The sequence below is a fragment of the Chondrus crispus genome, genomic scaffold, assembly GCF_000350225.1.
Source record: "Chondrus crispus Stackhouse genomic scaffold, scaffold_188, whole genome shotgun sequence".
Classification (NCBI taxonomy): domain Eukaryota; phylum Rhodophyta; class Florideophyceae; order Gigartinales; family Gigartinaceae; genus Chondrus; species Chondrus crispus.
The window spans coordinates 169,550-184,399 of NW_005179067.1; the positions used below are offsets into that span (position 1 = coordinate 169,550).

General features: G+C 54.3%; 2 protein-coding genes; both read right to left on the reverse strand.

The window, feature by feature from the left end:
• Window positions 1-8,617: 8,617 nt before the first annotated feature.
• Window positions 8,618-10,672, reverse strand: CHC_T00003391001 (hypothetical protein). XM_005714826.1 is given in 2 exon segments: window positions 8,618-9,253; window positions 9,254-10,672. The coding sequence occupies 1 exon segment, from the start codon at window positions 10,670-10,672 to the stop codon at window positions 9,254-9,256; it is 1,419 nt and encodes a 472-aa protein (XP_005714883.1). The 3' UTR covers window positions 8,618-9,253.
• A 1,618-nt stretch (window positions 10,673-12,290) lies between these two features.
• Window positions 12,291-14,411, reverse strand: CHC_T00003392001 (hypothetical protein). XM_005714827.1 is given in 2 exon segments: window positions 12,291-13,232; window positions 13,233-14,411. The coding sequence occupies 1 exon segment, from the start codon at window positions 14,409-14,411 to the stop codon at window positions 13,233-13,235; it is 1,179 nt and encodes a 392-aa protein (XP_005714884.1). The 3' UTR covers window positions 12,291-13,232.
• Between the last annotated feature and the right edge of the window lie 439 nt (window positions 14,412-14,850).

The following is a 14,850-nucleotide window of genomic DNA, read 5'->3' on the forward strand; positions in this document are numbered from 1 at the left end:
CAGGAGGAAAATTCGGCCGACCGGAAGCGCGCGCAGTTCCCGACGAACGTACCGTCACGAAAAATTCGCGTGGTCAAGGGGATCACGATACCCCCGATGACCCAAGCGATGGTACGCGTCGCAACACCGGCTGGGGGGCTTTGCTTCCTGCGAAACCACCCCAAAACGGCGCATAAGAATTTATGCCTGATGGCCCAGGGGGTCATGGATTTCCTCCCGGGCGAGCCGTTTACGGTGCTCGTTAGCAACTTCGGAAGCCGCGCGGCCCACGTCCCCAAGCATACCGTTGTTGGTCTCGCGTTGCCTTCCCCCACACACATCCTGACACTTGGCGTGCCGGTCCCCGGAGAGGCCGACGCTAAGGAAGGGGGAGGGAACAAAAATAATTCCTCGACCGCTACGGAGGAACAGGCGCGACGCGAACAACCAGTTACGGACGATGGCAGAAGAAAATCCTCCACCGCTACGGAAGAATACCCGCGTCGCAAAGAATCCGCTACGGACGAAGGCAGGATTAATTCCCCACCCGCGGGGGAATGTGAGCGACGAGAAGGACCCGTTACGGACGAAGGCAGAATTAAATCCACCACCGCTACAGGAGGAGGCGCGCGACGCGAAGAACCGGAAACGGACGACGCCCACAGTGACAATTCCGCTAGCGCGGATGAGCAGACCGATACGGACGCGGAGAAGACCCGCTCGTGGGAAGAAGACGTCCATATTGGTGCAGAAGACAGTACCATCCGGTCGGAATTTTTGGACATGCTGTCCGAGTTCAAGGACATGTGGTCCGGCCACTTGGGTAAGATCGATGCTACGAAGCATCGCATCGAGCTGAAGCCCGGTGCGAAGCCGATCTACCAAGCACCCTACCGAGCCAGACCCATCGCGCGCGAGAAGGAGAAGAAGGAAATCGACCCCATGCTGCGCGCGGGAGTCATCGAACCGACATCGGCCGAGTGGGCGAGCCCCGTAGTCTTCGTCCCTAAAAAGGACAGGACCATGCGGTTCTGCGTGGACTATCGCAAGCTAAACGCCGTTACGGTTCGCGACTCCTACCCACTACCGCGCATGGACGAATGTATCGACTCGCTCGGCGATGCCACTGTCTTTACCACGCTAGACTGTAATAGCGGGTATTGGCAGGTGGAGATCGCCGAGGAGGACCGCGATAAAACAACGTTCGCGTCGCATTCGGGCCTCTACCGCTTTCTACGCATGCCGCTCGGTCTCAAAAACGCGCCCGCGACATTTCAACGAGCGGTCGACATCATCCTGTCCCGCGTGAAATGGGAGACCGCGCTGGTCTACCTCGATGACGTCATCGTCTACTCGCGAACCGTTACGGAACATATGGCACACGTGCGGGAGGTACTACGGCTTCTACATACCGCGGGCGTGTCGCTAAAATTGGCAAAGTGCGCGTTTTTCGACACCTCCGTAACCTATCTCGGGCACGTCATTCGTCCGGGACGGTTGGAGGTGGAGCGACGCAGCGTCATCGCGATCGAGCGCGCGCGCGCGCCTACGAACCAAACGGAACTGCGATCCTTTCTCGGGATGTGAAACGTGTACCGACGGTTTGTGCAAGGATTCGCGAGGATCGCCGCGCCGCTGAACAAGAAGACCGGCAAGAATCAGCCCTACGAGTTCGAGATATTAACCGATACGGAATACGCGGCGTTTGAGGAATTGAAGCGGCGCCTCGTGGCGCCGCCAATCCTCGCGCTGCCCCGCTACGGACGGAAATATACGCTGGACACCGACGCGTGCGGACACCAAGTGGGTTGCGCTCTTCTACAGGAGCAACCCGATGGAGGTACCCGACCGATCGGATATTGGAGCCGCGCGTTGACCGATGCGGAGCGCAATTATACGACTACCGAAAAGGAATGCTTGGCCGTAGTGTGGAGCATCCTCACCCTACGGCCGTACCTATACGGAAGCGCGTTCAACCTCTGCACGGATCACGAGGCCCTACGCTAGGTCCTCAATTTAGCGGACACTTCCGGTCGGCTCGCTCGCTGGCGCCTGCGCTTGGCGGAGTACGACTACGTGGTACAGTACCGCCCAGGCGTCAAGCACCAACTCGCGGACGGCGTATCGCGCTTACGTACCGATGGAGGAGACACCGAACCGGTCGATGATGAGGTCCCGTGCTTCGCCGTCCAGTACGATGAGGGCAGCAAGGCCCTCCTGGACAATGTGCACTGGGACCCGCCGCAAGACCGTCCGGACGGTTGTCACGCGCTCGCGATAACTCCCGAGGAACGCGACGCTGCGTCCATCTCGGTTGAGGAATTTCTACGCGAACAAGCTGAGGACGCCTTCTGTCGCTTCGCCACGGAAACCGTCGGGACGCCGAACTCGAAGTTCGACATCGACCGTTACGGATTTCTCGTGAGGATGTCCCCGTTGGACGGAACCCTGCAGCGCGTGGTACCGACTCGGTTGCGCCCCCGCGTACTGTACCTGGCACACCATCCGAGGTTGGCAGGTCACCAGGGAGCGACGCGTATGTACTACACCCTTGGCAGGGAGTAATACTGGCCACACATGGCCAGCGACGCGTTTTCGACCGTACGGAATTGCACCTCGTGTGCTGCGACCCGCGTGACGCTTGTCAAGAACCAAAAGGATCTCATGCTGTTCCCCGCGCGGGCCCCTTGGAGTCTGTCGCGATGGACCTCCTGCGGCCCCTGCCCAAGACCGCGCACGGAAACCACCACGTGTTGGTAATTACCGACCGGTTCTCCAAGCTAACGCGCAGTATCCCGCTCCGGACCACAACCGCTTCGGTCGTCGCAAACGCGTTTTTAGACAACTGGGTCTACGTTTACGGAGCGCCGCGCTACGTACTAACCGACAATGGCCCCCAGTTCGCTGCGAAGTTCTTCGACGCGGTATGCGCCCTCCTGGGGGTGCGGCATTATCTCACGACAGCCTACCACCCCCAGTCGAATGGGCAGACCGAACGGTTCAATCGCACGCTGGTGCAACGCCTCCGGCACTACGTGGAGGAGCACGAGCGCGATTGGGACGACTACGTGCAGCCGCTGACCTTTGCGTACAATACGCAGGTCCACCGGTCGACGGAGACAACTCCGTTCGACCTGGTGTTGACGCGGCCACCGTCCGGTTTAATCCTCCCCGGTACTGTGCCGCAGGACGCGGGGACCCATCGAGAGGACCCGCGGACCCCGGTGCAGTACAAGCGCGCTACGCTGCGAAAGCTTCGCGACGCTCTCGGCCGCGCTCGGACGAAATTAACCGCATCGCAAAAGCGGTACAAGGACGATTTTGACAAGAAGGTCCGCTTCCGTCCGGTCGTTGTGGCGGGCGATTTTGTCAACGTTGATCGCCCGCCCCGCCCGTTGACAAGCGTCGAGCGACGCACGCGTGCGCAAGGTACGGCCGGAACGGACGAGCTCTCTGTCAAACTACTACCGAAGACAGAGGGTCTGTTTCGCGTGCACTCCGCTACGGACACCACGGTCCTCATCGAGCAGGACGGCGTGGAAAATCGCGTGAGCATCGACCGCGTTACGAAGATGCCGCGCGGGCCGGGGGGATACCGTCACCCCGGCCCCATCTACCGAGTCGGACGCACAATCCGCAACGCAAAGAGCGGAGTACGTCGTTGACCGCATTGTCGGACACCGTACTACGCGCGGCGGGATCGACTACAAGGTCCGGTGGTATGGATATACCGCTTCGGACGACACCTACGAGCCCGCCGATGGGCTTCCACAGCCGTTTATCGACCGGTATTGGCGCTCGCGCCAACAAGGATCAAGCGTGCATGCGTAGCGCAAGTTTCGGCCGCTCTCGGTCGCACCGCTCGGACGCTCGCTCGCGCAAAAGCCTCTGGGGAAAACAAGCCGCGCACGTGCTATGCAGCCCCGGCAGCCAGCCGCGTGCGACTGCCCACCGCGAGGCAGCTCGTACCGGATGGATCCCGCGCAAATGGACGCAGATTCATGCGGCCGTGCACGGTGGACACGTGGGCGGGTGTGCCCACGTGTAGGGAGCGCGCGCGTGCCGAGCGGTCGTAATCTGGCGTACGTGTACAGTAGTGCACGTGTCGGCCAAGCGGTAGTCTACCAGTATGACTCGTGTACGCTAGCACACGTGGCATCCGTGTGGTAGTCTGTAAGCAGCGCGTTTGTACAGTAGTACACACGTGTAGCTGCAGCGTCCGCGCGGTAATTAGGAATTGAGGCGCTAGCTTTTTAATGGCGTACAGTACCTGGTACGCACTAGGCGGCAGGTACTGTATACTGCGACAAGTGTCCGAGGCGTCCCTCTGAGGGGTTAAGACCTGACACCCGTCCCCACCAGTAAACTGGGGCAAGCTCGCCCCCGTCCCTTTTGCGCCTACGTCCGTCCGTTTTCGGTTGTCTGTCGCGCGCGCTGGCTTCTAACCCGTTACCGGTCGCTCCCGTTCACGCACCACGGGGCGACTGCGCGTAACCGGCCAGTGAGCCACTCCCTTTTCGCGAGCTCGTCCGATCGGTTTAATTAGCGCGTCGCGTCCGCGCGGCGTGCTCCTTCGCTAAAGCCTCCGCCTCTCACCCAACCCAGGGCGGAGAGGAGTTATCCCACAGGCATGATGAATCGAAAATCTACGCCCTCCTATCTCCCGAAGCCCATTGCAGAGGACGCCGCCCAGTTATTAGTGAACAAGAGTCTAGTTTGATTAAGAAAAGGATTTTATATGCAGCTGAAAAGGGTTTCGCACTTTCAAATGGTGATGTGCGGAATATTATGACTGAGATAGCGTCTGATGGACGTCCAGGATTTGGCACATAATCTGTCAGCCCATCTCAAGACACCATCCGGCAATGGCAGACAGTGAATACAGACATCACTTACCGAAAAAGTGAGAACTAAGTTGTGGCAAAGTTGGCGGCTGAGAATTTTACACATATGTCAACGTTCTCTGAAGCATTGAAAAAGTTCAAAATTCCCATCCAAGCATATTCAGGGACCCGACGCGGCTTTGTAACCTCGACGAGACAGCTGTATACTGCCAATATAGAGTGAGAAATAAAGTATTCGGTTCCTCACTTACTAATCATGGCGGGTATGTGGCTTGTCAAGCTAGAAAAACAACAAGCATATTACAATTGTGGTGGTTGTTTCTGCCTCTGGTCACAAAATACCACCCTTTTTCATTGTAGAGGGTAAGAATGTAATGAGTGGATAAATCTTGCCACTCCAACAGACCGAAATGGCATGCCATTCCCTTCAAATCTGATGGTGGCGACATTGGCTTACAGTGACATCACTGTTGATAGATTAAGTTGAGCTTCGAAAAGACGGGTTATGGCCAATGAACTTTTCATTCCCGACAGGTTTAAGAGACAAGGACCAAATGCGGTGCCATATGACCCGAAAAGTTGCCAGGCAGCTTTAGTAAATGCCGCAAATAGAACTCGCAACCCCGACAATCAGACTTTTCGCAAGCTCAAAAACATTTCGGAGGCTGCAAATGACCCCACATCAGGACTCCGTGATGTTGAAATATTGTTGAGGAAGAGCAGGAGTGTGAACAAATTCCTTATGACAAGCACACGTTCCTCGAAAAGTAAGAGTTCAATTGCAAGTCGTCCGAAAAGTGTTGATTTGCAAATAAGGACACCTGCTCTCTATCTGACTTTGGACGAAATAATTGAAAGCCGAAAAGAGAGAGACGTAAAACTAGCTACGGAAAAGCGACTCAAAGGTGAGAAGAAGGCAAAACGGGAACGCAAGCGCGTACAGCTGCGATTGTCGAGTGAAAATGGACGTGCAAAGTCAACGTCGGGATCAGTAAACCAGATACCGCTCTCTTCCGCACGCGACGAGCATTTGTCGTCCACGTCTGGGGCGAGGTACGGTGCGGCAATGAGCCGTACACTCTCGAAGCATGCCTTCAGGAAGGATAAAGGCGGTGAAGATGAGGTTGTGCAATCTCTGTTGTTGCTTTCCGGTTCATAACTAAAATTACCAAATTGCCCCTTTTTCTCATTTGAGCCCTTTCTGCACGTGTGTGAAAATGTCAAATGGCTTCAAACAGGTTGTTTTCGCCGGCGTCCTTTCGTCGTCTATGGCACATGGACATCCCACTGGCTGTAGCAGACGCTTTTTGGTAGCCCAGGATAGTGCCATAAAACACTTGTTAGGCTCCGTCAAAATAATTACCAAATTGCCCCCTCGGGGAAGGGTACAGGGGGGTACCCGATTTAGTGCCTCCATATATAGTACATGACCCGGTTTAGTGCTACTCAAACGGCTCTACACCAAAACGTATGATAAACAAGTACCCCCACGGCCCATCGAGCGATTCCCGAAGGACGCCATGGAATCTTTTTTAAAAGATATGTCGGGTCTATATCTCCAATATCCCTAATGCCAGATTTTAATGTGCGAAAAATCGAACATTAACTTTGACGGCCCATAACTAAGTGACCATGAAAGAACCTAGAAAAATGAGAACATAGAGCCATTGTGGACGTGTAGCTGCTTTCCTCTACTACTTTTGGGGGCGGTACCGTAAATAGCCCCGGAGAGACAGAACGTCAAAGTCGAGGTCTAGGAGGTGGGTTAGGCAACTTAAAAAGGGTCTTATGTGCAAAACAACGCACATAACTGGGCCCTGTTTACTCAAAGGGCTGGCTTTGTGACAACTTCCCTAATTTGTTAACACGCTCTTATGTGCGCTTCCTTTTTTTGGATCTTTGCTCCGAGGTTCTCTCTGCTTGTTCGGAAATTCCGCGAGTTGATGCCAGTCTAGTATTAAACCGTGTAGTTCGGGATGGCGGAACATTTTCCGCTTCCTGCATCCTTGCCTGAGGGGTGATTTCTTCTTCATTGTTGAAAAATTCTTCCTCGCCACTATCCTGTCCTTCAATAAAACTTTCGTGCATTGAACCGCTTCCTTGATTAGCTGAAGAACTCTCCGTCTCGCTATTCCCCTGCCTGCTACGTGATGAAGTTCTTGCTGGAATCCTTCGCACCTCTAAGTGCTTTGAGCTGTGCTAAATTTGCGAACAGATTTTCCTGAACCCTCGTGGTACTCTCAGACAGAGATGTACAGAGCAGATGTCACATCTGAAAGTGGTACGATGGTCCCGATATCCCGTGGTGTGCTGACCACATAAAGCACAATACTGTAGCAATCCCTGTCCAACATGGTGTCCCCGCACTAAAAGACGCACCGCAATGCCATCGGTAGAATTAAAAAACGCGAGCCTGTTGCGCTTTTTAGAATGTGCCAGGCTTATAAGCCTTTTAGATTCCTGCGTGCTTGTCTCTTGTCTCGTTTCCGTCCCATTATCAGTTCCAGCTTGCAACTGGATACTCGCTGCATAGCTGAGCATTTCTTGGGCGACGTCAATCATGAAATCACCAGTAGCCTGAACTTTGTTCAGTGAGTTGCGGTATTTCTCAATAGACTTGAACTTCGCATCAGACTCCAGTAGATCCTGTCCAGTCGCATCTCTACCCCTCCCTCTTGATCGTTGCGGAGGCAAGCATTGGGACTGTCATTCTCCTCCACTAAATTTGCTCCTGAGATTCCAACGTGTTCCCCACCCAATGTTCGCGCCAAAGGAGCACCGTCTTCGCCCACTGGGCTGCCAGGAGTGGTCATCGTGGAGAGAAGGGCGGGAAGAGTCGTGTTCGAATGCCCTGGAGAAGCCATTGGGGAGACGGCACTGTGAGGCATCTTTGTGGCCCAATTTTTGTCCAATTGCCAAAGTGAAAAGCCATGAGCGACTGAAAAAGGCGCCCGAGGCAAAGTGTCGCCGCACAACTGGATCTGACACAGCCGTTTTTGAGTCAGAGCGATGCCAAGTTAGCCCTCGTAACGGCTCTATGGGCCACTTTTTCGCACATAAGGGCGAAACGGTCATGTCCCAATTTTGTTGTTAAGTGCGATTTTTCGCACATAACAGGCATTAGGGATATCTCCAGGCCAAAAATGCAAAATGTGAGCACTGTTAATGACCAAAGGGATGCCGCTGATATTGCCGCGTTAAATGAAAGTAATATTAATGATTGGGTTGTGGTAGAGGCTTCAAGTGAAGTCCGATAGGCCATGAAGACAGAAGCTCTAGAAGATGTGGAGAGAATTATGGAGGAAATGGATGGGTCTGGGTGTGTTTTATCTGGGCGAACTGAAGCAGAGCATACAGATAAACTGATGGAGGAGATTTCTAATGCTAGTCAGTCTCGTTCTCTCTCCTTGATCGAAGCAGCGAATGATTTCTCAAAAATTAGAGGCGGCAGCGATAGCTCTCTCGCAACCTGATGCGTCTTCACATTTGTACAAGGCCAGACTCATCATATTTGAGGCTCTCAAGCCACGCAAGTAGCAGGAACATACGACCTTGATGGGTTTGCGTAGTTAAATACAGTCTTCTTGTTACGTTACCGTTCTTGTGCCAAACCCGATTTAGTGCCTATTATATCACGGTACAGGGGGTAGCACTAAATAGGGTACCCCCCTGTACTCGAATGATTGCCTTCTCATGGTGCCTGGCACCATGGCACCATGGCACCATGAGAAGGCAATCATTGCTGAGTACTTGGTCAAAAATACAAAGGCTTCAAGGTTGCACAGGAGTGCTTGTTCGGGGAACACTTTTTTAAAGATGACTATACAGCAAGTAGTGCACATTGGAATGTACCGTAATACCTCGTACAGTTGCGGTAGCGAGGATACTTTTCCTGCTCTTGTCGGGTAAATGCAAACGGAGGAAAAGGAGGTTGAAAAGTGAACTATTCTGAGGCTATTTGTCACCTAGACACTCGACTGCAATGCAGCGAGGGGAAGCAGAACGGGGTTTATGGGTGGAAGTGAGGGACACTCTCAACTCTTCACTCAGGAGCATCTTCTCTTCGCTCTTCGAGCTCGGACAAGGAAGCCTCGTAAGCAGTGCTCTGGTTCCAAAAAGACAAAAAAAAATCTCAGATTTTTCGTGAAAATACCCTTGCAACTTGATCGCGAGAGGTGTTTAAGGAAAATAAGCGCCACCCATCACGATGTTGGAAGCCGGTTGCTTCAGCTCATAATTCAGTGCTTGTGGCCATGTCAAAAGCGATTTTGACAACGGAGTTACTTCGTATCACGGCATCGGCAGCTGCTGGCGTTGGCGGATGATTCAAACCCTAACAAAATTCAACTGCTCAGCAGAAAAAGCACACACGAAAACAGTGTTTCGAAACAATAAATTAACCTTTTCTGCTCCTCGACGAGCACGAAGAGCTACTCGAGGTACATTTGACAATAGGTAGTTGGTGTGCTGGTGAGCGGACATGTGCAACCGTTCTTGGGATCATCTAGCATATGCTGCCAAAGTGCGCATCCGTAAAAATTTTGACATAGCTCTGCCCAGTTTTCCACAACGCTGCACATGTTATCGCCTGTGGCCTTAAACCGCTCTGGCTCTGTGGGCTCTTGCGGCAGCCCCAAGAAGCGAAACACATCCGCTAAAGTTTCCTCCCTCTCGTACAAATAATCCTCGTAAGGAAGCTCTCTCACGCAGCCCCTGCCACCCGACACGGCATGAACTGCGGCCGAGATCTTCCTCTGGCTGTTCATCTTGCCTCGAAGCAGGTCATGGAAGAACGGCACATCATCAATCGGATACGAACAACCGACGCCGAAACTACATCTGTTGTCAGCCTCTTCCTTGCTATCGAGCCCCTTGACAATACTGGTATCGTTCAAATAGCGGCGTGAGTACTCACCCACAGCTGACTTGAACAGATTCCTTCGATACTGCCATATGATACGTGTGTCATAGTCGAGGGCGAGCTTGCGCCATTTATCAGGCTCGGTAAGAATGTGGGTGGGGCGAATCTTGAAACCAGGGGTCTTTCCTTCTGCGATTCCCTTCTCGAAAAAGTCGCGGGTATACAACAGAGCGGCTGTGGTGTTGAACGTTTCCTGGTGGTCGACGGGCTCCTTCTTATTCACGTAGGCACGGGAATTGGAGCTGAGCTCTGAGATGATGGCCGTGGAGCCACTGTGTCCCATAAAGACCATGAGGAAGGATTTTGCGCGATGGTTAGAGGCTGCGCACACCGGCATGGGCCTGTTGCGACGCGTCTGAGCCCCGGAGATGCGGGTGGTCTCGGGGGCAGCGGGCTCGGCTGCGAAGGAGAACAGGGAAGGACATGTGGAGGAATGGAGATGGTTGACGGAGATGACCAGATATACTACCAAGACGAGGATGAGGGAGGTTAAAGTGGCGTGCGAGACGACGGTTTTCTTGAAACCCAAACCCATTGCGAAGGGTGGAGAGGGGGGGCGGCGGCTACGGGCAGCGAGGGACGGCGGTGGACGGTTAGGTACAGAACGACGTGTCGTATTGAAATAAGCAGACACGGCGGACATGGAGACGAGTGGTAAGACGGGGGGGAGGGGGGGGGGGGGGGGGGGGGGGGGGTGATGATGGGTATTGCAAGGGAATGCGGGTAAGCAACTGAATCGTGAGGGGGGAAATCGCCTACAGTTCTCATAGGGGACGAGGCGGGAACGCCTTTTTTCCGCAACGGATTGTAGCATGAGTTTTTGGTGGTGAGGGGCCAGCACAGCGAGTATTCGTGGCAATGGGCGGCGGGGGGCACGTTCGGGTCCTGGGAGGGGGCCGAGACTCTGTCTATGCATATCAGTACGCATTAGGCAGGTAAACTTTACGCCCGTTTTGGGTAACGTTGAGAGGGTACACAACTGTGCGGGTAATGGCAGACGAGTGGAGGAAGGCGAATGGGCGAAGACAAGGTTCGGCAGTCGCCGTGCTGCACGAGTGTGTTTTACAGTACAGCTTACTGTACCGAGGTTTCTGAACACCGCTTTTTGTGGTATGCCAGGCCTTCTTCAGAGGTGACACTAATATAAAATATAAAAAGGGTCATTTAAAAAATGACAGCGAGTTGCCTGACACTGGGTCCAAGACTTGTGAGGACCCAGTGTCAGGCAACTTGGACTCCAAATAGGGTCGCCGTAGCCGCCACTGCAAACCTCTACACGTGTACTGTAGCTAGCGCGTTGTTTACCGCCTCGCAAATCTACTTTGCCGTATCATGCCCGAGTTGGCGGATTCGGTATTCGCCGCCGGAAAGGGGCGCCTGTTGCACCCCCTAAATTTAATCATTTTATTCCAAGATTTTCCTGCATCGCAGAGGCCCTGAATGCGCAATCCTGCACACTTGTATACCTTTCCCGTATACTTAGTCTGGGCAATCGACGCGAATCTGTGCCCCCACTCGCACTGCCGTCCAAGTGGCGTTCCTCACGCCCCCCCACTTGGCCCGTACATATCTGTTTTCGCCGGTTGTACCCTCGGAAAACCCCGCGATTTGATGACATAGGCAGGAGAGTTCCTCGTTTCTGCCGCCACGTCGCACCGCTGAGACCGTGTACAAAGATCATATCTACAATTCGTTCCTGTGTTGGCACAACAGACGGGGTTGCAGAAGCGGCCTGCCGCTCTCTTCAAATTTTGCCGTTCGCTTCAGCTCAGGATCACACGGGGTCACTCACGGTGCTCTCAGGATATCTCCAAATTTCCGCCGAAACCTCTTCTTCACTTTTTCGCTCATATTTCAAAAGGACCTTCATTTTGCCTCAGCATCAACAACTATTCCGCCAGTGTAGAACGTCAATTTGGACGTGCATTATTATACTGTACTTTTAATGTATCCGTCCTTGGCAAATATACCCAAGGGTAGCATCTACGTAGTGAAGCACCGCGGTGGCAGTTTACAAATGTACACAAAACATCGAAACAAGAAAGAGCCAACAAACTGTAAAGCATGAGTTGCGATTCGAAGCTGTGCATTGCAACTTTCGAACATACCAAAGAGGCAAGTCTCAACGATGCTCTACAGTAGAGTGCCACTTTGCCAACTCTCCTGAAAATGATCCCGAAGGACACTCGGGCGTCACTGCAATATATCTTGATGCAACGCAAACCTCACAATGTTTCCATGCCTATCGAGCACATATCAGTCAGGAAAATACATTTTGACTTGTGGTGACATCATCTTTCGCCTTTTGCCACTGCGAAACTAGGCCTTCCAACAGTTGCTTCCTTTTCGCTTTCGTTTCGCTTGCTCACTACCAAGATATGGTCTGTGTCGTGCCCTTTGTCAGGCCGGAGCATATCGATCATCGTGCTTCTCTTCTTTGTCCCCATACTCAGCAAACTATTCGAACAACTTAAGATAGGCCTTGAGCCTAGTCCTTCAGGGAGCGCTGGAATCCTTTTGACGGAAGCCCCTAGCGCAGAAGGATATAGAACAGTAGTACTTCACATCTTTACATAAAGGATTAGCCGTGGTTGGGCTAAAAAATTGACAATTTCTTTTCGTCCTACCAAACTTCACATGCTTGCCTCTAAACATCAGTCCTGGGGCTCGCCCCCCTCTTCTTACCTGATCGCAATTGCCCCTTCTTGCAACCCTGCCTCGCCCAACCTTTTTCTATACACCAGGCCAAAGACCGACCAGTTGACCTGTTCTTGGTACAAAACGCTTTCCAATAATGAACGCCTTCGTATCTCCACTCCCACAAATCAATCGCCGCCTCCGAAACGCACCCAACAAACCACATGTCACTAGCATTCCGCCAAACCGCACCCCCCGTTACCGCACGACGTGCAGATCCAGCCCCGCGTCTCCGCCACCGTCAGTGGCAGAGGAATGGTTCCGCGCCGCCCGCCTCGGCGACATCTCGCAAATGACCCGCATGATCCGCAAAGGCCTCATTGCCACCGCCCTGGTCCAGCGATCCGATGACCGCCAGACTGCGCTGCACGCCGCCGCGGCGCAGGCAGACGCCATCACTGTGTCCGCCCTGTTCGAGCTTGCGCGAGGCGTGGGTGGCGCGCGACAGGATTTTGCCCACCGCACTGACGACGCCGCGCTACTCGTTAATATGACGGACGCACACGGCAACACCCCGCTGCACTTGGCCGTGGCCAGGCAGGATGACGGGGCCCCGGCCGTCGTGCAGAAGCTCCTGTTACTTGGTGCCGACTTGGCAGCGACTAATAATATGGGGGAAAGACCGATGGATGTTGTCAAGGTGAGCGGTCGAGGCGATGTCGTCAAGCTGTTGACGCGGTACTGAGCGATGTTACTTGGACTTTGAGACGTGTGATTAGAGCCGTTGTGTCTTGACTGAAGCATGTTGTAGCCGTCATACCTAGTATCCCGTCCAAGCTGCGGCGGAGCTCTCAGCGCTGGCGGTTCTGGGCGGCCCTCGTGTCCACGGAAGGGGCACGAGTTGCGCCCATGGTGACCGGTACGGGTTGCTGCTTAGCGATCGACTGTCCCTGCCGACGAGCTTGTTGTGCTGCAGCGGCGGCAGCGTGCGCAGCGGCAGTCCCACCTCTTGACTGTTGCGGCCCGCTGTTGGGTGCGTTTGCATGCGCGGCCTGCACTTGCGCCTGTTGCTGTGCTGCGGATCCTGCGGGGAGACGCACGGTGGGCGGGGCGGGGTTGCTGCTGATATGTCTCAGCGGGATGGAGCCGCGCGTGAAGCGCGGTGAGGCGTCCTCCTCGAAGGGGTACACGCAGGGCGGCAGAAACATGCCGCGAGACGCATCAAACGCGACGCGACGCCTTTCGCACTTGGCCGTGAAGAGCGACTTGTGTCTACTGAGCCACTTGACAAGGGCGACGAAGGCATCTTCGCCGGTGGTCTCGCGGTTCATGTAAAAGCGAATGGCGGCGTTTGCTCGCTCCGACACGACATTAAAGACGCCGTACTGCGAGCGGCTCCAGCGGGAGATGTTTCGTTCGTCGATGCCGAAAAACGCGATATGCTCGGGGACATTGTATGAGTGGCGCAATTCGGCGGGGGTGCGCTTTTCCGTCGGAGGGTCGACTTGCTTGAACCACATATAGGCGCGGAAGACGTTGCGGCACTCGAAAAGGACACCGTTGCTGCTATGGATCTGGACGAGCGACAGATCAGTACCGCGCGCGGCGCGCTTGAGCGTAGCGGCGATGGAGTCATCGCGGATAGGGGTGGCCTTGACCTTGCCCGTCGACGAGAGTAGTATCGGCTTTCCCACAATGGCCTCGGTCTTCCTTCGGACGATACGATCGCGCTCGTCGTCCGTGATGTCAGGTGAATCATGTCCGGCCATGTTTCCCAAACGCTTCGCGCAATTGCTCGAGTTGAGCCCCGTCAGCAGGACGGAAAGCGCTCGCTTTGCGCGGATGGAGGGCGGCGTGGACGCGGTGGGGCGCGTCGGTATGCGTGGCCCGGGCTTGGACCGGGTCAGGGTGACCTCCACTTTGTGCAGGTGGGCCTCCAAGCGCTGTGTACGCTGAATAAGGGTTTTCAGAACGTCGCGGTCGGCTGTGGTTTCGGGGCGCGCCAGTTGCCCGATGTGCGTTTTCAACATGTTCAGCTGATCGCGCGCCCGCGACACGGCTTTCGGGGTCTGTGAGGAGCTATGCGACATCGTGGGGAGAGAGGAGGGGAGGAGGGGAGGAGGGGGGAAAGATGAGGATGGGGATTTACATGCACAACCAAGTTTAGGGTGAAGGGATTTCTTGAAGAGGTGAAGCAACGTGAAACGAAGCGGAGCGGAGGCGTCGGGTCACGAAAAGAGCGTACGAGGCGAAGTCGTCTCCAAAACTAGAAGAGAACGCATGAAGGGTAACGTTACATGTATAGGAATGGTGGTGTATTTGGAACTTGCTGGAGCGGAATTTGAAAGTGGATCATTCAATTGTGGCATCCAAATTACTGCACGTAATTTCTAGAAGTGTAATACTGTACACGTGTTCGTAGGGGCGAAGATAAATACACCCTCACTCTCCTCTGCATCAACGACCTGC